Genomic DNA, 27,955 nt, shown 5'->3' with positions numbered 1-27,955 from the left:
TTAATATTTTATAAATAATTTATTTCTTATTACATTTTATATTAAAATGGTTTTTAATTCAACTTAAAATTTTTATGGTCTGTCATTGTTTTCAGAAACTTCTTCCTAACTATGTCATTTAACAGAGACTTACTTCTGACCAACTGTAGTCTAATATAACGATACGATGACTCATCTTGTTTTAATACTGTAAACTCATTGATTTTATTTTCCTTAGAAAATTGTACTAATTCAGAAATGTCACCGTCCAGTTTGAATGTAGTAACAGGTTTATTTTTCAAAGTATTCTTGTTAATCGGGTTAGAATGTGGACTGAATATTACATACATATTCTGATCATCATAATCCTTATTAAAAACCTCCATCTCATTAGGCAAGTGATAATCTAAAAAAAAGAATTACATGTTATTAAAAAAACAAAATCTTCAATCATAAACCTCTAAACTATTTTATAATACAAACATGTATGAGTACATTATTATTATTTTGCATTTCTGCAAACCAGTACAAAATCTGAGAAAATCTAAGAATGATATTTGAATGATGAATGGTATTATAATGCAAAAAATTCAGTATCTTTATTATATTCCATCATGATATTATTAATGGAAGTATCACGATAACATTATTAGAGAATTTATCATGTACTCTGTGTAGATCAATAATATCAACCGCAGAGCAACTGCTTTATTAGTTACCAAAGGCGTTCAGTATTGCTTAGTAGCAAAATTTGTTTGTAAAACTGCTTTAGAATAATGGTCTAGTCTTTGCCATTAATAAAATACTATTATTGAGTGAGTTTAAGTCAGCATCACTCTCAGGCTTAAGAAATAATTCAAGATAGTATTATTGTGCCCTTACTCTTCTGGTTACATAATAATAACCTTAGTACTTAAAATTAAACAGTTTAATTTTTCAGAGTATTGATGAACCCATCAGTACTAAATGTTCTTAGTATCATTCCAGAGCTATTAGATTGGTAAACTTAATTACAAGAAATTTAAATATATTCTTTTGAAACTCTTCTTTAGAAATAACAAACATCTTTACACACAAAAAATGATTAAGCTTTAATATCTAATACAATAATTCAAAACATTGCTCAAAAAATATTATATTCCACTCATATGAATGTTTTAATTTAGTACTATCCTTGTGTAATAAAAATGATTATTCAAACATAGTCAAATATATGATAATATAAGATAAATTCCACCTGAGATGTTACTTACAAATGAAATAGCTTTTCAATAAATTAAGCGGGAGTGTCTATCAATTTTAATAAATAAGATTGCTTGTTCCTAATATTAAAAACATTTCTATATCATTCAATGGTGAAATCACTATTGTTGCATTTAAATATCAGGTCATCATCATGATAGATATGAATGCTAAATTTTTTTTTTAATATCATCATTCAAAAAAATAGAGTATGTAGAGTGGATTACCAGAACACTGATATGCTTTTATTAGTAAAATAATAATAATAATGCTATTTCAATCAAATGTGGCATCCGGATTCATCCATTTGAAGAACTCAAATGTGGTATTATTAAAATACAATTTTGACAAAATCTATAAAATAAGATCAGAAAAAACTTCAAAATCTCTATGCAATTCATAATGTTGCAGACTACAATTAATTCATTAATTAATTAGGGTCAATATATCCCTAAATATTTAATTCTTAAATTTAGAATCACCTTCTCAAAAAATAATTGGTGTATAATCTTGTGTAAATTGAAGAATTTACTAACTGGTCTTTCTAATAATATATTAGCTATTTTCACTATCAACTTCATACGTTTAATTAATTATTAATGAATATATTCCTTTTGTAAATCATTCAGATCCATGTCCAATTTTGAATGGCATTTATAATAAACTTATAAAAAGGTTCACTTACACCCAATATTTAGGGTTAATAATAGATATATACAGGGTTAACAATAGAGATGGACACAGTATGTTCTTAAAATGGACAGAACATGTAAGTAATTTAGCAAATAAAAGGTATATTTTGTTTATCTTTGCAAAACTTTATAAACTGTTAAATACTAAAGCTCTATTTACTACATATTATGGATTTTTTTAATGGAATTGCTTGCTAGTTATAGCACTATAGCATGGAAACCTGCTTACAATAATGTGTTAGCATGCATATTAAACTTGCGCAAAAGGATTTTAAGAACAATATTTTAAAAGAATGATAATAATGACATCAAAGTGGTACAAAATAATGATCTAAGTTATAATTTACGAGTGTTAATATATAACTACGATAATTTGAAACAAATGAAAAACTTGTCTAGTAGCAAAACTAGAAACAAATCTATAGCTTTACCGTTGGTTAGACTCAAAGTGGGTAAAAAAAGCCACTTGAACAATGCTAAAAAAATGTTTAATAGCTTACCGAGTAGCTTGAAATTATTAAATTCAAGTAAAAATATACATAAATCTAAACTGCAAAGGTTAATAAGTAAATAGAACAATTCTAGGAAAAAATTTCTTATATATTTATTACAAATTATATAATAAGTATTTTTTTAGATTAATTTTAGGTTAAGTTGGAGTTGTATGAACTTCTGATATGAACTAAAGTATGTATCATTTTTTTAGAGTAAGCTCTTATGTTTTCTTTTTTTCTTTTTTAATTCTACATCTGGGCTTGTGTATAGGTTTTATAAACCTCCTATGAGTTCCACTGCTTCTGATGTATGTGTAATAGAAGATATTTATAAGTGTATTGGAATATTGTAATAAATATCTGGTAAATATATAAATAAATAATTAACAGATGCAATTAGGGGTTCATTTTCCAATGCTTAGTTATAAAATTTAACTAATTTTTAATCTCTTTATTTCACACAAATTCTAGTATTACAGTAAATAAAAATAAAATAAAGACTGTTTTTAACAGTCTCACTACACTTTTTTTTGTCTATTTTATGATTGTTAATAGATCAACAACTTTTACATTAACTGCCTTAATTATAGTAATTATGAATCTGTTTTATAGATTATAATCATAGATAATTAGTTTATGAAATAAATGATTTGATACAAATCTTCAATCATAAACCTGTAATGTATTTTATACCAATTACTTACTTTAGTAGTCATTATTTTTTCTTTTTACATTTGTTAAATACATTTGTTGATAGCTACAACTTGATTTGTGAGACAAGATTTTAAGCTCTCTTTAGTGTGGAAGAGGCTTATTCTAACATCCTCCAGAAACCCAGATATTTGTATGTATCAACACAATTCACTGCCGCTACAATATCTGAATTATATATTTTAGGCTGAACACAGTAATTCATGTCTGACTATTCACACCTGTTCATGGCACTGATCCTATTCTTATCCAACGCAAACCCCACCCACATATTTACTAATAAATCTCTCAACAAGCTTAACATACTGCAGGATACTACCTTCATTACTAGAGAACAGTTATGTCATTCATACAAATGAGGTGGTAAATTGTATTAGCCTAATATAAAATATTTGATGATTGATTTCAGTAAAGTTGATGAAGGGCTAAAACTTAATAAACCAAAGAACACTAAGAATGAAAAGAAAATTAAAAAACTCCACAACAATAGTTGACAATTTTGTACAAATAAAGTACTTTTATAACTGAAGGCTGCAGAACTCAGTCAAAGGCATTCCTAATCAGTGAATGCTATGTACACACTACCTCGACACTTCTTTGCCATATCAAAATGACTTTGTCTACCAGTAACTGCTCCTTGCAACCCTACTTCTCCTTTGACAGCCTTTCTCTTCCTCTGGTATAATCTGGTGTTTCTCAAAATGTTCATTTAATTTGACACACAGGATATGTGATAAAAGTTAGCACATAATAGAAAAGCAGGTTGTGAGTCTATACATTGTAGAAGGGTGAGTCACAGCTGGGGCAGTTTTGAGTATCAATGAAGTCATACCCCAGTGAAAAAAAATTCATATCACTTAATATTATTCAGTAAAAACTTGGCCAGCAGCTGATTATAGCAGTGAGGCATTTCAGCAGAAACTCTTTATGTCATCATCTCCTGGTGGACTTCTAATCGTGGATTTTGATATCAGCTTGTGAAACTAGGTGAAGATCACAAAATTATCAATATTAATCAGGACCTTATCAACTTTTTTCCCTTGGTTTCAATCCATATGTTGATGAGAAGAAGATTTTGATCGCCGCGGAGCCCAATAATCTTCCTTATCTAGATTTAATCATCCATGCATTGATTCACAAATGGAGATAATCCATTTTAATTGATACTGTACATCAATATTTTTCTCAATATCAATACATTGAGAACATATTGGTATATATATCAATTGATATTGTTAAAATAGTTAGCCTGTATAGAGACAATCTAGAGATCTAGAATTTGATGTTTCTTCTCAACCAGCACTCTTGGAAAAACAAAGTATTTAAGTTAACAGACCGATGTTGAGGTTCATAATTTAAAGATTATTTAAATGCTAACTGTAGCATTTTTGGGTAAGAGTGAGTAGAAGTAAAAGTGATAATAAATCATTCAGTTCCAGGTGCCACAGTCAATATTGGGAGCTTTATTGCTTTTAATTACTGTTATGAGTATAAAAAATTTGTAAAATATGTTTGATTGTTTCATTTTGGTGATGGTGTCACTTTGCTAATTATAAATTTGTCTTATAAATTTACTGTTATTAATTTGTAATGTGACTATAATAAATAACTGCATTGGGCACATGATTGATTAAAGATTATTTATTAATGAAGGTCAGGCAGTAATTTTGAAAGTCCACACTTGAGAGTTATTGAAAAATTTACCAGTTAAATCGCATGATCGCATTTAGTTATGTAATAATCCATTACTATGTCAATTTTCTAAATTCTAGTAGGAACATAAATATTTGGTTCATTATGCTGATGAATTTTTTGTGATTTAGTAAAAAAAGTAATCTCTAAGCGTTTGTATTCAGTCCAATGTAAAACATGTCATTTGCAATTGACCATTTTTCTCTTTATGTTCTACAAACATAAACATTTATTATGGTTTGTTTGTATATTTTTTTAAGTTACAGAATTACTATTTAGGGACATGGTGAGGAACAAAATTCTTCTTAATTAGCAACAGATTGTTAAAACAATCAAAAGGAAAATTTATTTCAATAAAGTGTTTGACAGCTACTTATAATTTATATAATCGGGCTCTTTTCTTGAAGAGGAGCGCTAATTTATATAATATTATAACTGTTATGAATAATAATATTTCCTTCAAATAACTTAAAAATTCAAAATGTTAATTATGTTACAAGAAATTCAACATATGTTGCACATTTGTCTGTAAACATATATGACTTCCCTGTCTATGTACTTAGTCATAGTTCATAAATTATTCTCAAAGTTGTTGTTTTGAAATTCAATGAGGAAGTTAAAGGTCAATGTCAATCATTATATGAATTTCAAATGTAATTTAAAATTAAATATAATTTTATCTTAATCTGTTTTAATTTTAATCTGGTTTTAAGAATATAAGTCAATTTTTTTTATACACAAAATTTATAGTTTCAAATTTTTTTTTTGTTATTTATTTTTGTGTTTATAGTTTAAGTGACACTACCATACAGACTCTTGAAAACAAAAGATTCAAAGTAAAATTCATGGGAGAACTCTCAAAAGAATTAAAAATTAACACAAGAGTAGGACAAGTAATGATTTATCATCAACTCATTTTAACTGCATCCTAAAGAAAGTAATAAGAGTATGGGAAACAAAGATAAAAGAAATTAGAACATACCATCGCATAAAATTTGGTCAGAAATTAAAAGGAATTGGAATTAATTGCCTAGCCTTTGCTGACAATAACGCAAATTTCACAAAAAATCTCAAAATGGCAGAACAAGTAAACCACCTACAAAAATGTAGAGAAAGTAGAACTAAAAATCTTCTTCAAAAATATGGAATTCATGACCAACATAAAAGATACCCCAAAGTCCCTAAACATGAAATATGGAAAAATTAAGATTAATAAGTCAGTTACATTAATATGTCAGTAGATTTAAATATCTGAGAGAAATAATCTAAATCAATAGATTTGATAAAAAAGCCAATGAAAAAATAATGAGAAAATGAAATTAGCCTACTAACTGACTAAAGATATTTACAACAAAAAGAACATCTCAATAAAAGCCAAAAAATATCAAATATTACAATATTGTAATCAAACGAGAACACCTGTACATATCAGGATGCATGTTCAGACAAAATAAATGCAACAGAAAAAAGGAAGAAAAATCTTTAAAAAATTCTAGGATCAATGAAAATAGTTGAAAATGAATACAAATTCAGAAGTAATTAAGATCTTTACAAATACAAAGAAAATAAGAAAATGTCAGATTCCATCAGAAAAAAGGAGCCATAATCTTTGGTAACCTTATGAAAGTGAATTGTAACAATGTTATAAAACGAAACTTTTACCACATTTATAACTAAACAAATGGAAATAAATGGATCTCAGTGGTTCAAAAAGACCTAAAAGTTATGAAAATATCTGAAGAAAGGGCAAGTTAGAATAACGTTCAGAAAACTTGAAGAAGATTTCAAGAGATTCCAAGCGAAGGAAAAAAAAGAAAGCAACAACGTCTCATCAGAAGAGAGAATGCAAAAAGAAAGCAAAAGAGTAAAGAATTATTGGAAGACCAGGAAAGAAAAAGGAAACCAGAAATAGAAATGAATGAAAAATGCTGATTGTGATTAATGATTTTAATAATAAAAAGAAAATAAGGCTATTCAACTAATACTATTTATATCTTTAATCATTGCATCTTTACTTATCATTTGTTGATAATACATTTTATTAATAGTGAATTTTACTTACCAATGTAAATGTCATTCTTTTTTACTTGTTTTAAAAGCACTCCTTCTTTAAGAGCGTTTCCCTGCATGAAAAATAAAACTGTGAATCAACGATATTGCTATTCACAAGAATATATTTAGAATTTTAAATATTTAAGTATTGTAAATAGCTCTAAATGCCTCTCTAGATGAATTAAGTAGATAGATTCATAATTCTTATAACTAGAAAGAATTGTATAAAATTCAGCTCTTTACATGTACATAATTTTATTACAGCTCACAGAAACAATGAGTATGTGTACAACTTTAATTTCTAATTGAAATTTTTCTTGAATGCCATTATTTTCAGAATATCACCTGATCAGCTAAATTTTTCACAAATAAAAAGTAGTTTTCCATTTTCATCTACATTACTGGGTGAAAAATAATTAATCATCAGTAAACACAAGATTGATGGCATTCTCTGAGTTGGAAATTGAAATGTCAGAGCTTTAAATGAGAACCGTAGGCATAACAGGAAAATGAGAAGGTAATATTTTGTTACTTTAGGGATTAAGTAGATGAGATAAAAAGGTTTTTAAATCTAATTATATGTAATTAACTTGAAAACAGAAAATGGAAATGATGAAATTAAAGATATCACTAACAAAATGTGACAGAGAATGCATTATTAAAACATACAGTGACTAAGTACAGTTTTTGCTATTATTGTAGGATCTGAGATCCTACAATAATATCAATCTATGATTGTAAGATTAGTAAAAATATTCATGAAATACTCTTAAGGTTTTAAACCAACTTTTAGCTGTAGAAATTAATAAAAATAACTACTTGGTCAAATATTTTTCAGGAGACACAAATACTCCTACAGTTCGTTATTGTGAAAAGTAAATTAAGTTATTAATTTTCAAATTTGAGGTTGAAACTTGAAAAATCATGGAAGCAGACATAAAGCACAAGAGAAATGCAGAAAGGATAACTTAAGAATTGATAACAATTACACTACTCAGAAAATATTTTCAAGCTGTTTATGTAAATTAGGGCTAAACAGAGTGATAATAAATTTAATACCAAAGAAAGCAAGAGCAGATAAATTTGTTAAGATAATTACCACATTGTTGGTTTGATATTTCTGAGTCAAAAATGCTACTTTTAAATTAATACGTTGTATCGGAGTATATTCTAGATTTAGGTGAGATAGAATTTATCCTACATTACAACCACTTTCTTCTATAAAAAAAAGGATGAAAATTAGGAGCAAGTTTTGTTTCCGGAATAATCTTTAACTTCAGAGGGAAGAAAAATAACGGAGCTAAATTGGAAAGCTCTTTCGACTACGAAAAAGATTGATTTTACCGGAATTCCCACATGGATAAATACTATCAAAGAAAACTTTTTATTATTTTTATGGTTATTGAAAAAGAATTCGGTAATGTGATAAATAATACTTTTTTAAGTTTTCGTAAAAAATACAGCTGACTTATAAAGAAATAAAAATTATTTCTAATCACTAAAATCGCTCAGTTAGCTGTGATCATATCTGATGATTAGGTATCGTTTCCAGTATGGAGAAGGTTTGACATGAAAAAACCTATCGCCTTCAATTCTACTTTCTATGTTAAAGATTTTGAAAAGAATCTCATTATGAAATAATTAACCAAATAGAGAAAAATTAATGTTTTAGAATTTCTGACAAAAATTGAGTTAGAAGAAATACTGAAAGGTTTTAATAATTCTTTGTTACGAGTAAAGTTTATTGTAATAAAAGTTTCACAAAGGAAATGACATACGAAAAAGAAAAATATGGTGAATTTAATACTTAATCTGATGAATGGAATTGAAAAGAAATCAAAGAATTTGGTTATTTAGAAAGAAAAGGGGGTACTTTACCAAAAATATAAGAGGGTTTATTCGAGAGTTGTCTGAAAAGTTTTGAGCCTCAACATGAGGATGGCAGTACTCGTCAACAAACATTAGGGAATGTATTCGGGCATGCGTTGAAAGGTACTCACTAAAATTTCAGCCATTTTGGACCCTAAGTTGTTTGATAATCGTTTGAGTAAGTCATTGTGAGTGTTTTTGTAAAAATGGAAAAATTTGAATATCGTGCCGTGATTAAATGCTTGCTTGCATTTGAAAGGCAATAGTCTACACGAATTAAAACCGAATTGGACGCTGTTTATGTAGACTCTGTCCCATCATTTGCCACTGTGAATAGATGGGCAGCTTAATTTAAACATGGTCGTACAAGCTTGGTTGATGATGAACATTTGGGACGGCCAAAAACTGCAACCACCACCGATATCATCGAAAACGTTCACCAAATGGTACTGGACGACCGACAAATTAAGGTTAGAGAGATAACAGAGGCTATGGGCATATCGAAAGAACGTATTTTTCTAAACACGTTCTAATTAACTGAAGAATTGGATATGCGTAAGCTATCCGCGCATTGGGTGCCGCGCTTGCTCAATTTGAACCAAAAACGCATTCGAATGAATATTTCCAAGGCCCTGCTGGAGCAATTTAAGCAAAACGAGTCAGATTTTTTTCGTCGATCATAATTTTAGATGAAACGTGGATCCACCACTACACCTCAGACGAAACAATAGTCAAAACAGTGGACTGCAAAACGTGATCCTGCTCCGAAAAAGGCGAAGACGGTTCCATCGGCCAGGAAGATGATGGCGACTGTTTTATAGGAAATTAACGATATTTTTTTTATTGATTATCTTCAAAAAGGTTAAACAATAACGGAACAGTATTACGCAGCTGAAACCAGGAATTGCAAAAAACCCGTTGAAGAAGAAGAAGAAGAAAGTGCTTTTCCATCAGGAAAATGCGCTTGCTCACACTTCGACGGTCGCCATGGCAAAAATTTATGAATTGCACTTTGAATTGGTTGACCGCTCACCGTATTCACCAGATCTGGCCCAAGCGACTGTTTCTTGTTTCCTAACCTTAAAGTTTTGCTTGGAGGAAAGATATTTTCATCGGACGAGGTTATCACGTAAGTAAATGTCTATTTTGCGGAGAAAGACGCTAGCTACTATTTGAAAGAGTTTAAGAGGTTAGAGCATCGATGAAACTGTCTATCGACTTGAAAGGAAACTTTGTTGAAAAATAAAACTATATTTGACAGAAAAAAATACGTCTTTCTATGTGAAACTCAAAACTTTTCAGACAACCTAGGTACATTGGTAGTCAAAGATAATGTTTCTATATATGATATGAGATGAAAGAAAAAGTAATTTTAAGAAAAATTAATGTATAATAATAATAATAATAATAATAATAATAATAATAATAATGCAGTGGAGAAAAGCATGTATTGTTCCAGTTCCAATGAAAGATAAAAATCTAACAGATCCCAATAGTTACCGTCCTATTTGTTTGACGTTCGCTATTGGAAAAATGTTTGAAAAAATGATAAATTATCAACTAGTTTGGATTTTAGAAAAAGAAAATCTCTTATCTCACATCAAGCAGATTTTCGACAACACCATTCAACTACTGATAAAATGATTAACTTAGAGAACATCATATATAACAGCTTTATCACAAGAAAGCATTGTGTCGGAGTCTTCTTTGATCTGCAGAAGGCATTCGATATAACCTGGTGGCATTGAATAATGGTTCAATTAAATAAATGGGCATTCGGGGCAATCTGCTAGTTTTACTCAGCACTTACATGAACGACCGTACGTTCCAAGTACGCGTCAATAATGAATATTCATCATAAAAAAGATTGGAAAATGGCATACCACAAGGCTCGCCGTTCAGCGGTACCTTGTTCACGATCGCCATCAATAAACTAATATTAGCTATTCCAGCAGAAATCAGCAAAAGCGTTTATGTCAATGATCTGGCAATTGTGTATGCCAGCAACACTACAGCTATTTTGAAGTAAAAATTGCAACGAGCGATAAACGCCCTCACTGAAGTTTCGAGGAATAATCGTTTTATATTTTCACCAGAGAAAACGTGCTGTGTTCACTTCTGTAGGAAGAGAATTCCTCACCGAAGTCCTGTTTTTACCATCCTATACTGTACAAGGACAATGTACGAATTTTAGGTTTATTACTAGATAAATCTCTTACATGGGGATTACGAATACAGAACGTGAGTGTTAGATGCAAAAAAGCCCTAAACATTATTAAATGTTTATCAAATATCAATTAGGGTTCAGATAAAGAAATACTACCGAGGCTGTATAAAGCACTGATTCAATCGAAGCTTGACTATGGATGTATTGTATATTCATCCGTTGGAAAGTCGCATTTACGATCGTTAGACGTAATACATAGCAGCGGAATAAGATACGCCACAAACGCATTCCGTACAAGTCCGGCGACTAGTCTAATATCGGAAGCCGGAATACTGCCACTAAATTATAGAAGAGAGATTCTATTTTCAGAAATGCGGCAAATATGAGCCTTTCCTCCCCATATAGATGACAAAACTTTCAACAATCATCCTTTGGCTGCATTATATGAACATCGTTCTACCTAATCCAGACCAGCCGGAATAAGGTATCACGAATTAACAAGAAAATATGAAATTTGATGTACCAGAGACATTAGCAATTTCTACAAAAGAAGTAGAAATGTAGTAGTAGTGCCATGGCTTTTACCAGCAGTAAATACAAGACTGATTCTCTCTTGTGGAAAAATAAAAGAGAAGCTAATCATTCAAGAAATTTTTATCAACCGTCAGTAGTTACGAAAAATACATTAAAATTTATACTGACGGTTCTAAAACTGAACATCGTGTTGGATGCTCCATGTATGTAAATGGAGAAGCCTATTTTTGGAAAATGCCAGATATGGAAGTGTTTACACGACAGAATTTACTGTTCTACAGCAAGCTCTTCGCTACTTGGAACACTACTACGAAGAGAGTGTACTAATATGTTCCGACTCTTGAGTTTTGAAGCGTGGCAAGTATAAGGCCGAGAGGTAGCCCTATTGCCTGGGTCGCCGGAGCTCGCCTTAATCCAAGAATGAGGAAGTCAGGCCTACCCGTTAATAGCATGGGGGACCCTCGAAGGTTGACAGAAAGAGCTAGACAAAAGGTATGCGCAAGGCATGCCTGGAGCCAGATAGGTCAGGACCGGGAAGAGCAGCCTCCCCGCCGAGGGGTTATTTGGCCGTCCTGAAGAGGTGGTCGAATTACTCCTATGACGCGGAGTGGATCCCGATGGGTGAAGTCCTATAGGACAATTTATAAGGAGTAGTCAACTGCCACAGTATCATGGGGCGATTGATATAATACTTAACGGCGGTTCCAGTTGCCGGGGGATGCATAAAAAAAATTGTTGGTTTTGTGAAAACATTCGTTCCATTTTTATTTTGTGGTTTATTTATTTTTTCATTTTAATATCGGGGCCCTTTGTTTAAGTATTTTGCAATTTCACATATGGCATATATGTCCTGCAATTTTACATATAGCACTAAATAAATCGTAGACTCGTTCAATGATCTTCAACTCGGTTGAATCAGATAATTGTGGGAAAGGTAGAGTTTACATTCTTCAGCCCTCAACATTTAAAACGGCCGTTCAATGCTATAAGAACCATATCACTGTAAATAAAGAATATTCTAAACTGCTCAATAATCTCTCGGGAGATGACTCTATAGCCAAAAATAAGATAAAAATTCATATAAAAATAGGTCAGAAAACGGTGCGTTAGCGAGTTTCGGCTCGCGAAACATTTAGCCCTGCTTTCTGCTTCCTCTGTGAAATTAAACCGTAATAAAATTCTTGGGGTACAAATCAAGGGATAAATCAAGGGATTTGGTGCTTCCTTATGGTTTTTTATCTATGAAATTTAATGAAAGTCACCCCAGACTTCTTTCACTTATAATTTAAGAAAAACGCGGTAAAACACGAAAATGTTTTGTCGAAAAATATACTTTTTTTAGGTTTGGAATAAAATAACTTTATTAATTTACCAATAAACAAAGAAAACTTTCTATCTACCTTTGTAAAATTTCTATCTACCTCTGACAAAATTTATGTAAATAATATCTATTAAAATTAAACATAAATTAGAGAAGTTTAACTTTAATTTAAAACAAATCACACATACTGGATCGCCACCACTCAAATCAATATTGAATTGCTAGACACTGAACATAATTGTTGATCAGCTGTTATTTATTGCCAACCTATGAAACAATAAAAATTTTAATGCGTTTTAGAAGGGTGTCTTACAAATTTATTTTTATAATTTTAGCATCTGTATGTAAATTGTTCTTTTTAAAATCGTATAAATCGTATCGCTTTTCCGATCCAGTTTGCGAGTTTTCTTTTTAATTAACTTTTATCTTCTGAAATTTGTATTTAAGTTTAGTAAACGTTATTTAATCAATATTCTGAGAATTAAATTCACTACAAAATTAACTACAAATTTTTACTTATTTATTGATAAATTAACGAAGTTAGTTTATTCCAAACCTAAAAAAGTGTACTTTCCGTCAAAACGTTTTCATATTTTACCCCGTTTTTCTTAAATCCTTACTAAGATAGAGATCTGGGACCATTTTTATTCAGTCTCGTAGATCAAAACCCATAAGAAAGCATCAAATTTATCCCTCGGTTTGTTCACAAAGAATTTAAGTACGGTTTATTTTCATAGAAAGAGCAGAAAGCAGGGTTTAATGTTTCGCGAGCTTCAACTCGCGAACGAACCGTTTTATGAACTATATTTATGCGATCTTTTTTTCTTATTTTTGTCCATAGAATCATCTCCCGAGAGATTGCCATATAATTTGCAATCACCTTATATGTTATTTAATATTGACTAAAGTATTTTTGTAAATATTTAAAAATGTTTTTTTATTATAAATGAAGTATTTTATTTTTATTAAAACTAACACAAACCAGTTCTAAATAACACAGTAATGCATTCAACCTCAATATATTAATTATAATTATGGTTTTCATTAATAGCATCCTGAGCATTATTTTTTAAAATCATTTTTCAGCTCTAACCTCTTATTATTATTTTTCCTTCAACTTTTTGGTAAAAAAACTTGTTTCCCCATTCTCTACTCTTCTTTATACAATTTATTTTAAATCTTACTCAGACATGGACACAAATATCTTTTAAAATTAGGTAAACAGTAGATTTTTTCTTGTTTTTTGGACGGGGGTGGGTGGGTAATTATAACACGAAATATAAATTAAAGTCATCCAAACACAAATTTCCAAGAAACAATTTCATGGTGTTTAATGTCGTGGTGCAATAAACTACTCACCATGACATAATTCATTATCGCGTATACTCTATGTGTGGGTTTATACTTTAGGTTTAAACATAAATTAATAAAAATCGTAAAAATAAATAAAGAAGATTAATTATCTATCATTAAATTCTTATTTTACTTAATTATTTTTTGTTTAATTAATTCTTATTTTTAATTAATTAAAATATTTTATGTCATACCTTCAAATTAAGCACACAGTATATTACTTCGTAAGTGTTATCTTCAGAATGTCCTATCACAAATAATATTGAATAATAGCTTTCCTGAAATGAAAAAAAAATACTTGGTTTATTTCAGTTAACATTAAAAGATTTTGAAAAACAATATTTTTTGCCTACTGTCTTTTACAAATTTATGAGGTTTAACGATTTCATATCTTTGAAATAGAGTGGAAGATTAGTGAAATAGAGTGTCAACTTGTGTGTTAAGTAAATTTTACACGTGAAATTAGTTTTTTTAGTACTTTTTCCAATCCGTTCCGTGAATGAATGAAATGCGGAAAATTTATTTCGTTATTGATTTTGCAAAGAGTTAATTTTATCTGTGGGTATTTTTTAATTGATTGATCTATTTACGTTTTTCTATTACTAAGATGAGACATAATGTATTACGAATTATCTCTTGATAGAAAGGATACATAAATTTATGGGTTTGTATTATATTTCACAATATTTTTTTTTATGGATGTGGGATGTTAAAGTACTGGGGCCTTGTAACACAAGAGGTGCTAGATTTTTCTTTCTCGCAATATGATGTTCACTTGTTTGTTCAGCTTGTTTCAATGAATTCCGTGATGTAATTGTAATTTTATTACTCAGTCTCTGCAAAACAGGAAAAATTTTATTACGATTAAATTATGTAAATTCATCTTAACTCAAATTTAAAGAAAAAAATTTGTCATATTTTTTGAAACATTTTAGTCGAGTGGCGCTACTTGTGTGGATTGTTAACTTTAAAAAAATTAATTTGGTAATGGTGTAAATTAATTTATTTATTATATTTGCTTTATATAATATTTATTAATCTATTTATCTTTAGAGTTGGATATCAGATGAATCTAAATGCCTGTGATTCATGTAAAGCATTTGAGATAAACCCAAGATTCAGCAGTCAGGAGTTGCTTTCTCTGAGACTAAATGGTGCTGTAGTAAGCATCCTTTAACTGACTGTATGATTAAAGTCACTATCTTTTCTTAAAAGTATGAAAGGGTCATTTATAGAGCTGAGTACTTCTGCATTTTATAGTTTCAAGAAAAGAGTGAAAAACCTCTTCATTCTTCAATTTTCTTTAATAACATTACAATTGGATTCTTGTAATATTATTCAGAGAAAATCAATGCCAGTTTCAGTAGTGATTTGTATCTCACATCAGGTTACTTAAAAACCATTTTGTTTTATGGTATATAACATATATACATAACTACAGTGATCTTATTCAATAATAACTTGGTCATTTTTAAACTTCTCTACGGTTGTGATCGATGAGTCGCAAGTGTAATCGTAACTCTTTTTCTTACAATTTAACTATACATTAATACAATCAGTTAAATAAATTTAGCAAAAAGGAAACTATTAAATAACTGAACATTTAATTTATAAATCAAAAACTATTGTAATAAAGTGAAAATAAATTATTGTTTTTTAATCACAGAGGCCTGCGCTCTATTTTCAAACCTTTAATTTTATTAAATGCTAAAATAAATTAAATCCATATATACAGAGTGTATCACTCGTAAAAATAATGGAAAAATTTCATATAAACATATGTTCTAAAATGCTTCGTTAGCATAAATGCTAAATTTTTAGGATGTTAATTAAGGAGCAGAATTGGTGATTTCTTAAGGTGTTTGACCTCAAAACTGAATAAAATAGGTCTCAGAACAGTAATTTTCTCTTAGCAGTAGTTTTCTATGTTTCTGTTTTTTATGTTTGACGTACAATAACTGTTAAATCAGTAATAAACATATAAAAACCTTTAAACAAAGCTTGTAGAAAATTGAATTATGAACAAAACGGTCGAAAAGAAACTGAATAAAACAAAGAAAAATTGGAAAAAATCTTATTTTATTTAAAAATACATAGTAATGTACTTATTTAATGTAAATAAAACCCAAATTCGTTTTGGTGATGTGGAATTTTGTAAAAACAAAATTTACTGTTAAAACTTTTGTAAAAACTAAAAATTACACAATTGGAAAATAAATAAAAATAAAAAAATACAAAAAAACACAAAATAAAAATAAATAAATAAAAATTAATTAGATAATAATATTTTTTTATTACAGAAATAATTTAATTATTTGAAAAATCAGTATTTCAAAGTTGGTAATAAAATAACAACAGCTGATCAACAATGTGCAATACTGTATTGTATTTGTATTTAAATCATTCTGTAAGTTACATTAAGAATATCGGGTACTGTGTATAGGGAAGGTTTTCTGTGAATTTTAGTTTGAACGTGATCGGTTTGTCATTGAAGTAATGTCGTATTTATTTACAACAGAAATTACGCTGATATGGTATTAATTTTGAGTGCGTGTAGTATTTTCACAATACTACAGCTGCTGCAGTAGAATATGAAATACGTTTTCCAAATCACAGAATTCTAGATCCTAAACCAATCAGCGCGGTTTTCCACATCTTCGGGAAACAAGTTACTACTTAGTATTCGTAACAGCTAAGAACAATCTCTCCAACACGACGTTGTTTTTGATGAAATTGTCATCGATGCAGTTCAGCGCAGTCCAGGCGTCACTAAATGACGTGTTTCTAAGCGGATCGAAGTTTTGCTTCTGATGGTTTAGAGGGCACTTAAACAAATAAAGTTTGAGCTTTATCCTAAACAGCCAGTTCAACATCTACACCCAGTAGACGTTCCGCTTCGCTTGGAGTTCTGCTATTGGCCATATATGGGCAAAAGTAAATCCTCATAAAACGGTGGAAGGCAATTTTCAACACTGAGTTAGCATCACTGTATTAGGCGGCCTTCTTCACAATTAGCTGTTTGGACCGTTCATATTACCTAGCTGCTTAAATACTGAGATCTACCAGCACTTTCTTCAGGAAGAATTGCTGTAGCTGCTTGAAGATTACCTCTAGCGCTGAGATGTAAAGTATACTTCCAGCACGATGGTGCGCCTCCCCACTTCTCTTGTGCATTCATTAAATCATCATTTCCCTGGAATGGATTGGTCGTAGAGGTCCACATTCATGGCCACTAAGGTCGCTCTAACTCCTTTAGAATTTTGCGTCTCAGGATGGATAAAAAATATTTTATACAAAACGAAAATACATCCTCATGAGCAATTAATTGTCCGTATTATGTTTGCGGCTGAGCAACTTATGGACAGCCCTAAAGAACTAAAAAGAGCAACCAAAGCAGTACAAAAGCGTACCATGAAATGTGTTGAAAATGGCGGGGTCATTTTTTAACATTAAACTGGTACGTATAATGATGCTCTTTTGTCTTGTGTACTGTTTCTAACAAAATTCGAATCTTCTAACTTTTCTTTGTGTTATTCAACTTATCTTACACCATTTTTTCAAAAGTAAATTTTCTACAGGTTTTGTTTAAAAGTTTTTTGTGTTTATTACTCATTTAACAATGTTATTGTACATAAAAAACAGGGCTTTTATCTCAATTTATTGGTTTTTCTCCCAATATTTCTCAAAAACTACTGCAGATATGGTTCTGAAAACTATTTTATTCAATTTTTCAGGTCAAATACCTTAAGAAACCACTAATTTTGTGTCCTAAAAATTTCAGTATGACCTCATTTCACCGGGGTAGCTGAAGTCCGAACGAAATATTTCACTAGCCATATCTCACAAACGAAGCATTTTAGGACACATGTTTTTATGAAATTTTTCCATTATTTTCACAAGTAGAATGGTTTATGAAAGTTCCGGGGGAATTTCTATATATATATGTCTGTGTTATGTATTTGCTTATTATTCTTTTATAGTTGGAAAACTTATTACACTGTAATCCATTAAAAGTCTCTGTTTTATAATGACTTTATAATCAATTAATTTATTAAAACCTAATTTTGGCTCATTTGCGATCTATCTTAATTTGTGTTAAGTTACTATACGGATTCAATTATTTTTTTAACAAGTAAGCCTGACAAAACTATTTCTTTGGTCGTTGTATATATCTTTTGATTCTATTAGAATTATAAATACATATTTCTTTTTTTTTCAATTTTCATTTGTGGTTGCTATGATGACCTTCATTATGCATTTTTATTTGCCAAAATATAATATGTTTAAATATTATAAACGTATATTAACGGCTCCTTATAAAACTCATTTTAACTTTGAAGGCAATATATTTTTTAATTATTTTTAATTTTTATGAATCTATACTATAATGGAAATTTTTTATGACGGAAAATATTATTTAAAAATTTTTTTATTGATATCCACCAAGTTACACAAAAGTTTGATTGCTCGTTATCTGAGGTTTAGCATTGTAATAAAAATTACCTGTATTAGTATACAAATATTATAAATTTCTCATGCTCATTTTTCCTTGCCCATGCCAGCAACATAGTAATATTTACTATTTAGAGTTCAGTACAATGTAAAATAATATTTATAAAATAATTGTCCTTAATTAACAGCGGTTAACCTTGCTTGATGTCAATCTTCTACTTATTAAAAGAATAAAGCTACAAAAACATATATTTTTCTATTTGCCGAAACAATTATTTACGTTGTCTATTTTCATGTCATATTCCTCTACGCGTCCTTAATCGAGTACATTTTTATTATTATATATAATACTCATTTATCGACCTTTCAAGTTGTATAACTCGCACAAAGACTTAAATTCAACACGTATTTGTCCAATTCATTTAAACTTAATGAATATTGATGCTACGCTTTATATTTCTTATGTTTGTTGTATTTAGATCTTGTATTTCAACCGAATTTAAGAAAGGAAGAGGTTATCACGTAATTCTTATGCACTCATACTTTTTCTGTATGACCTTACTGTTTTTATCGATTGGAGCAATTATGATTTTGTAGAGAAATTTCCTCTGATGGTTCCATTATATTTTTTCCCTCGATAACTTATAAATGTATGATTTTTAAAAGAAGAATTATGTTAGAGAACGTAATTGTGTAGACACACAGATAAAGTTTTCTTAACATCATTATTAATTTGAAGTCTGTGACAACTTTATGACATATTCTTTTATTGCGATAATTGGAGTGTTTTTAACAAAAACTAAAAAAAAATTATTTTAAACACTTGGGTACAAATTAATACATATTTTCCTATTCCAAAATACCTTAGTTTATGCTCTGTAGTAATCTCTTTATGTCGTTTTCCCGATTTTTTTTTATTTTTATCAAATAGCGGGTTTCTTACAACGGCTTATTTTCTTAATTAGGGGCCTTTTCTTGTAGGTCTTCTCGTTATTTAAATAAACTAAAAAATGAAAAATTAAGTTTATATATATTAAAGAAATAATAATTTCCCTCTCAAATAGTCACTAAACACTAAAAAGTAATTCTTTTAGAAATTCCTTATATTTCGAATTTAAAAAGTCGCCAAAAAATTAAGGGTTAGTAAATTATTGATAGTTGATGTCGCTGCAATTTAAAAGTTGGTCCTTAAAGAAGTTAATATACTAGTATTAAAAAAAGATAGAAATCGCGTCTTGAAATAAAATATACTGTAATTATCTCCTTTACATGAAAATTTATATATAACACTAGCGGACCCGACAGACGTTGTCCTGACGTGGCATTGTTCTGTAATAAATGCACAACACATAAATATAAGTAACTTATTAAAGTTAAAATTAGCAGGAATGTGGACGAAATTTCATTAATATGACTATTAGTATGACTATTATCAGTTTGTGATTGTTGTATTATTGTAATGGGTTTATTGATTAATTATGTATAGTATGGTTAATATTTATTTTCACTAAATATTGAGATATCTGACGAAAATCGAAACATCGTAAAATTAATAATTAGTTTAATTAATAAATTTTGGTACTTAAGTATTAACGCCACCGCAGCTACAGCTTTATTTAAATACAAAGTAGTCAATCGGATTTCGGTGGAAAATGGGCCGATATAGAGTTTAACATAGATTCAAAACAGTCTCTTTATTAATTTTAATAACGGTTATTTATATTTATTTATTTTATAAATATAATTTAACCAAACTTAACCAACGCTCGCTTCGCTCGCTAACCTTGACTAATTAACAGGAGTATTTTGATTATTTAAATAATAAATAATTGCAATAATTACTGAATTTATTAAATAAATACTCAAAAAATTACGGTATTAATTAGTCAAGGTTAGCGAGCGTAGGTTAAGTTTGGTTAAATTATATTTATAAAATAAATAAATATAAATAACCATTTTATAAATTAATAAAGAGACTGTTCATATTCCACCGAAATCCGATGACTACTTTGTTTTTAAATAAAGCTGTAGCTGCGGTGGCATTAATACGTAAGTGCCTAAATTTTCATCCACGTTACTTCTAATTTTCACTTAAGATCATTTTAAAACAGTACCTCCTGCATTTGTTTTTTAATTTAATAATTTTGAAGTTTCATAACCATGTGATAGCTTAATTAATCAATTAATAAAAAATTAAAGCACTGTAAAAAAAGCAACGTTGTTAAAATTTTAGTAGAAATTTTTATCATTTTTTATCATTCTTTATTTTAACGTTTATTTTACCAAATTTTAGATAATTGTAAATTAAAAACAATTTTAGAAAATTTTTTATAAAATTAATCAGCTAAAAAATTATAACTTCAATTTTTTAAATATACTTTAAACTATAATTATTATACGTAAATTATATTTTAATTTTATAAATGTTATAATTTATTTTACAAACTGACATTTTTATTTTCAAAGAGCCGTTCAATACTTCATAAGTTGCATAGAATCAAATGAGAACTGACAATTTAAATTTGTAGGTTAAGTTGATTGTTATTGCGTGCAGGTGTATACACCGTTAAAACTCATGAAAAATCGTGTAAAATACTCACGTCAATACTGCATCTTACAAATTTGCACAATGTATTATATTTTTTAATTACACTTTAAAACATTATTTAAATAAATAATATTCTCAATAAGCGCGCAATTCTAGCAGACTCGGCAATGCTTCGCTATTACTAGATTTGAGTATACATACAAATTAAATGAACACAATTGAAAGTTTAAAACCTTAAAAACAATGAACATTAGGAACTTCACAAAATTTAACCTTTCACTTTATAAAAGTCAGAAGGTAAATAAATCCAAATTGCAAAACAACTGCACTACCTATCGGATTTAATTCACACCACTCTCTAATCACAGTATTCGGTGGAATATAATTTTTTAACGAAAAGGGTTGTGGCTGCAAAATCATTACAATTAATACTCAACATTAAGAAACTACATAAAATTTAACCTTTCACTTTTTTTAAAGTCAGAATGTAAATAAATCCAATTGTCAGAACAGCACTACCTATCGGATTTAATTCAAACTACTCTCTAAACACAGTAGACTGTTAAAAATACGAATTTTAATGTAATAACAATATTAAGCTACGACGCAAGTAACTGATATGCGAAAAAGCAACAAAATAAAAAAAATTTCCTAGAATCCGATCGCAGCGCTGCCTACCGGATTTAATTGTGAACCTTAACCATCGCAAGATCAACAACAACACATAAATAAATAAATTAATTAAAAAACATTTTCCAGTGGACCAAATTGTGAATCTAAATCATTCTCGAATCCCCTTGAACACACACAAAAAATTTCATCAAAATCGGTCCAGCCGTTTAGGAGGAGTTCAGTGACATGCACACGCACACAAGAAATATATATATAAAGATATTACAGTGAAAAGTAAAATTTTATAACATTAAAAGTGTAAATTTGTTTATTGATAAACAAAATTAAATTGTTACTTAAGATTATTTCAAACTTATTCATATTGGTGGAAAATTAAGTACTCTACGTAGACACACTTATACTGAAAATTACCATTAAATATTCATTGAAAACAAAATAAAATTTAAATACACTTACAAACTAAAAAGTTGTTCCTTGTGATGAAAAAATATATATATAATATATACAGAGAGTCTGATCCATTCCTCAGGGAAATAATGATTTAACTGAGTGAAAACGGCACAAGAGAAGTAGGGAGGCGCACCATAGTGCTGGAAGTATACTTTGCGTCTCAGCGCTAGAGGAACATCTTCAAGCAAAATGGCAATTCTTCATGAAAAACTGCAAGTAGACCTCAGCATTTAAGCGAATATGTAATATGAACGATCCAAATAGCTAATTGTGAAGAAGGCCTCACATACATTAAGGCTAATCGGTATTGAAAATTCCCTTCCACCGTTTCATGAGGATTTACTTCTGCCCATTGTGTAAGTTGTTGACGCTACCTAGAGTGAAATTTGATGCTATTTGAGGTAAATTTCACTCGAGATAGCGTGACATACTTATAGATAACATACTCGAGATAGATAACATACTTATAGAGTTGTCGATTTTTATTCGCTTGGAGTTCTGCAACTCTTAAGTGAAGCGCACCGTCTCCTGGGTGTAGTATTGAACTGGCTGTTTATGATAATGATAAAACTTGTTTATTTTAAGTGTCCTCTAAACCATCAAATGCAAAACTCTGATCCGCTTGGAGAGTGGTTCGTAGCTAGTTAAATACTAGCAAGTGAACCTGTTTGCCGAAGATTTCGAAAAGTTTCGCTTATTGTTTGGGGATCTGAAACCCTGCGATTAGGAAAATATGTTTCATATTGTACTGCAGCAGATGTAGCATTCACATTTTGTGGTCAACAGATTACCTTCGGCAGTTAAACTTCTATCATTGGCTGCTAGACAACGCTGATAATGTAAATTCAATTTTATTTGGCGATGAAGCCACTTTTACGAGAAACGGAGTCTTCAATTCTAAAAATAGTCATTAATCAAGCGAAGGCAATCCACATGGTACTATGGAAGCTAGTTTCCAACATTGATTTCACATTAATGTGTATGGTGTGGCTTTTTTATGACAAGATTTTGGAACCATTTGTTTTCAATGAAAACCTTACGGGAGATGAATACGTTCATTACTTGAAAAATTATTTGCCGGATTTTTTGGAGAACGTATCTTTACAAATTAGATTGCAAATGATTTTCCAGCAAGATAGTGCAACACCATATTTTTCTTCAGTAGCTAGAAATCATTCAACTGCTAAATTCTTATACTGGATTGGACGTGGTGGACCAATTGGTTGGCCACCACGATCACCTGACTTAACGCTAGTAGATTAATTCATTTGAGGTTATGTGAAAAAGATAATAAATCTTCCCCATTTATTAATTATTTAACAAAGCTAATGTACAAAAAACCTAAAAAAACTTTGTTTTTGACACCGAAGATTGTGTTTTACGTCAGATATCTTAAAAAACTACTATAGTTCAAGTTCTGTGACCTGTTTTATCCTATTTCCCAGATGCAATTACATAAGAAACTATCAGCTACTCCTTAATTTGGATCTCAATAATTAGAATAGGGCTTATTTTTATTAGAAGAGCTGAAATCCGGGCGAATCTTCTGCTAGCCGTAATTTGAATACTAAGCGTTTCCAGACCTATGTTTATATGAATTTTTTCATTATTTTCGTCATTAGAACATGTCCTGGAAGTTTCTTTGTTTCTTCGAGAGACATTCTGTATGTATTCTGACAATAAACATCTTAGTTTCTAAAAGAAAATGAATAAATAAAGGCATTTTAATTGTGTATTATGAAGCTTCAAAATATAGAGATTTTTTATTAGTGCTTGATGATAAATTGTTAAATAATTTAGCTGCTCAATCCTTTTTTATTTATTGAATGCAGCCTAGTATATTATATAAGAAATGTGACATATAGCTTAGCCGTATATTCGTAGATTATTTTTAATTATTCATTTTTTGGTGAAAATAATTATTTTTCTAAAGTTACTTCCAGATCTATCAACAACATAAAAAATTAAATCTAAATCGATGTACCCTTTTCATTCAAAGAAAAATTAAAATTCTAAAGAATTCTAAACTATGCTGTTTCCCCGTGTGCTGTATTTTCCCCCTTTATTTCCGAATGTTTATTTTCTCGGTTTTATTTTCTTAAGTTTATTTCATTAGCATAGACATTACGATAACCTACGTTAACCAGGTTAACTGTGTTGTTATTAACCTAGTAGTCTTTATAATACTAAGGTTTTTTTTTTACAAAATTCACATTAAATTATACAATTTTTTTACAATAAAAAGCTAATAAAAGGTTACTTTTGTTTAATCTTTCATATTTTTTCATTTAGCCTTTGGTACGAACGTTTAGTGCTGCCACTTTTTTTTTCTTGCAGCTTGCAATTAGGTTGCAAATCTTTAGAATCGATTATCATGCATGCACTACATTTTCTATCTTTTATTTTTTTATTACAGACAGGTTTGCTTTCATGAAAATGTTTTTTTTCAATAAATTCAAAAATTATTACACTAGAAGTATTTGATATATATGATATCCAAATTTTCATTTATTCTTTTTAATTTCATTTCGGATTTTAAACAACCCAACGATCAAAACTGAACAGCAACAGCTGTTTATAAGATTGAAAACATATAAAGAAGAAATATTTTGGAAGAAATTTTTTGTTTTCGTCCTTGAAAAATCCTTGATTGAACAAAAGCATAGTGGTATATCTTTTTTAGAGCTCTAAATCTTTGTGCAGTAGGTTATTCTGAACAACGAGTGTGTTGTTTAGAGTAATTAGATATACAGGGTACCAACTAAAAGCTTCTTTAACATCTGTGTACAAAGAAGTAATTGAATAATTAATCCCCGGTTAAAATCCAGTATTATGAAATTTATTATACTCAAAGTATATTATTTAATACAATTTATTTCTTACAGAACTATACTTGAAAGAATGGTTGACGTCGGATTGAAGTTGTTCAAACATATGGAATCGCAGTGCAATATCGCGCTCACAAAAAATTCCAGCTGGACACCAAACCGAAATTCGGTTCCAAAATCGGACACTGTGTCACACACAAACCTGTACATAGGTCCACAACCCTGTGGACCGAGTCCTATACATAGGAACCGGGTGATTGCAACCGAAATTCTGTTGGATCGGCAAATCAGGATCAATATACATATAGAACTTCAAGTATGTGTAGTTCGTATATACAGACTGATTCCAAATTGCACGGCAATCTCTCGGAGATGATTTTACAGACAAAAGTAAGAAAAAAAGTTTATATAAAAAGGTCACAGAAAGGTCGTTAGCTAGTAGGCTCGTGGAACATTCAGCTCTGCTTTCTACTTCCTCTGTGAAATTAAACCGTACTAAAATTTTTGAGGTACAAATCGAGGGATAAATTTGGTGATTCCTTATAGGTTTCGATATAAGAAATTGAATAAAACTCAGACCTCTATCTCACTTAGGTTTTAAGAAAAACGGGGTAAAACACTTTTGTCGGAAAATACACTTTTTTTAGGTTTGGAATAAAACAACATTGTTAATTTACCAATAAACAAACAAAAATTTCTAGTTAAATTGGTAGATAATTTAATTCTGAGAAAATTGATGTAAATAACTATTAAAATTAAACACAAATTTGAAAAGTTCAATTTTAATTAGACGCAAAACACACAAACCGGATCAGAAAAGTGATTCGATTTTAAACAGAACAATTTACGTGAAGATCTTAATATGTTTTAGAAGAATGTCTTTCAAATTTATTTTTTTAATTTTTAGTATTTGGACGTAAATTTTTCTGTTTAAAATCGTATTACTTTTCCGATCCGGTTTGTGTGTTTTGTTTCTAATTAAAGTTGAACTTCTCAAATTTGTGTTTAATTTTAATAAGGTTATATACATCAATTTTCTCAGAATTAAATTCGCTACGAAGTTAACTAGAAATTTTTAATTGTTTATCGATTAAATTAACAAAGTTAACTTATTCTAAAAATAAATAAAAAATGTATTTTGCAACAAATACTTTCGTGTTTTACTTCGGTTTCCTTACCGAAAACCGAACTGTTACTAAGGTTTTATAACCTAAGTAAGATAGAGGTCTGGGATTGCTTTTATTCAATTTCTTAGATCAGAAACCATAAAGAAGATTCAAATTTACCCGTCGATATTTACCCCGAGGATTTTAGTACGGTTTAACTTTACAGAGGAAGCAGAAAGCAGGGCTAAATATTTCTCTAGTCGAAATTTGCTAACGAACTGTTTTCTAACCTGTATTTATATGAATTTTTTTCTTATTTTTAGCTACAGAATCATCTACAGAGAGCTTGCCGTGCAATTTGGAATACATATATATAAATAATGGTAATATCAGATAGAAATTATCTTGTAGGCAAAATTGTAAGAGACTGTGCCGTACATTAATATCAACTTCCTGTTAACATAGTTTGATCGTAAAATTCACATATTAATTATGTAAGTTTTAATTATGTGGTTTCTTAGAGATCCAATAATGAAATAATTGCACATCAGGCTATTAATGTTGTACCTACATTGACTTCTTTACTAATAATTGTGTAAAAGAAATGGTTTTAAAATACAGTGTTTTCATGTGAAGAAAAATACCTATCAAAATTACTAAAATAAGTGTTATTCTGACTTAATTTACACTACGATCACAATAAGTAAATTTTTGAGTTCATATAATTATTATAAACTAATATACTCACTGTGTCTAAGTATGATCCGGTTACTTGCACAAATCGCGGTTTTGAATTCAGTTTATCGAAACTAACTGTATCAGCATGTAAAAATACTTCATCATTTTCAAATATTACCGCAGATTCAGGTCTATCATATGAAATTATATTTTGTGAATCCTTAATTCCAACGATAATGAGAATAAATAATATTGCAAAAATGTTCATTCTGTTGCGGCTTTTTTTAACATTATGTAGAATGAGGAAGAAAACAGACCCTTTGTTACTGCTTTAATAATATAATGACATCAAATAATAAAGTGTTTCATTCAGGTGTAAAAACCTGAACAGCTTTTTTTGTTTGTTTTTCTAACTTTTACGTGTTATAAACATTACAAGTCTGTTTTGTAAAAGCATGTATGATTATCATATAATTTAACTTAAACCATAAAACAAGAGAAAAACAATGGGTTTCACATATTATTGATTGCTTGAGTAACTTTTAATCATTATCATTATTACTTTTTCTAAAATTGCTTAAAATAATAGTTTTTTTTAATTTTTAAATAGTGACATTTTTTAAATTAAAACTCAATAAAGGATTTTTAAATTATATATATATATATATATATATATATATATATATATAAAATGCAAAATAAAAACATTTATTTTTTACATCTCTCATGTCATCATTATCATCTCTTATCTTTCATTTAATTTAATAATGCGTATTGAAAGAATCTATTAACAAAATTCCTTTATATTTTATATCACAAATAATAAAAGCGTGAGGCACCCTTCATTGTATTACATTATATTTTATAATCATTTCATTGATAATTTACTAGGTGCTGCTTTTTTTGAGGTCACAATGGAGCACTTTAGCCAGCTCCAGTTCGTCTTTTCTTTTCCTTTTTTTCTTGATTGCTTCCGAATACTTCTTCATTCTGTCAGATCTTGCTTTTCTGAGTTCTGCTGAACAAACCCTTGTTGCTGTTTTCTTTTCTTTAATTTTAAATCCGGAGTTCTCTTCTTTTAGTATTTGTATACTGTTAGTTTTGTTTTGTAAATCTTCTATTGTGATTTCTAGTTCTTGCACATCTTCTTTAAT

General features: G+C 29.3%; 1 protein-coding gene across 1 annotated transcript; it reads right to left on the bottom strand.

Moving 5' to 3' along the window:
• LOC142333920 (uncharacterized) lies at positions 1–27,156 on the bottom strand. The gene is made up of 4 exons (XM_075381540.1): positions 26,872–27,156; positions 14,301–14,384; positions 6,873–6,933; positions 1–385 (listed from the first exon to the last, which is right to left on the bottom strand). Exons 1-4 carry the CDS (start codon positions 27,067–27,069, stop codon positions 54–56), a joined length of 675 nt encoding a protein of 224 aa, XP_075237655.1. The 5' UTR covers positions 27,070–27,156; the 3' UTR covers positions 1–53.
• Positions 27,157–27,955: the final 799 nt, after the last annotated feature.

Source organism: Lycorma delicatula, chromosome 1, assembly GCF_047948215.1.
Source record: "Lycorma delicatula isolate Av1 chromosome 1, ASM4794821v1, whole genome shotgun sequence".
Lineage (NCBI taxonomy): Eukaryota > Metazoa > Arthropoda > Insecta > Hemiptera > Fulgoridae > Lycorma > Lycorma delicatula.
The sequence above is the reverse complement of the archived record's forward strand: the minus strand, read 5'-3'. Positions and strand labels throughout refer to the sequence as shown.

Excerpts from the sequence above, each read along its gene's own strand:
- LOC142333920 (XM_075381540.1), bottom strand. The coding sequence starts at position 27,069 with ATGAACATTTTTGCAATATTATTTATTCTCATTATCGTTGGAATTAAG. Across the intron at positions 14,385-26,871 it reads CCGGATCATACTTAGACACA|GAAAGCTATTATTCAATATT; the intron begins GTGAGTATATTA and ends TTTTCATTTCAG. Across the intron at positions 6,934-14,300 it reads ACTGTGTGCTTAATTTGAAG|GGAAACGCTCTTAAAGAAGG; the intron begins GTATGACATAAA and ends TTTTTCATGCAG.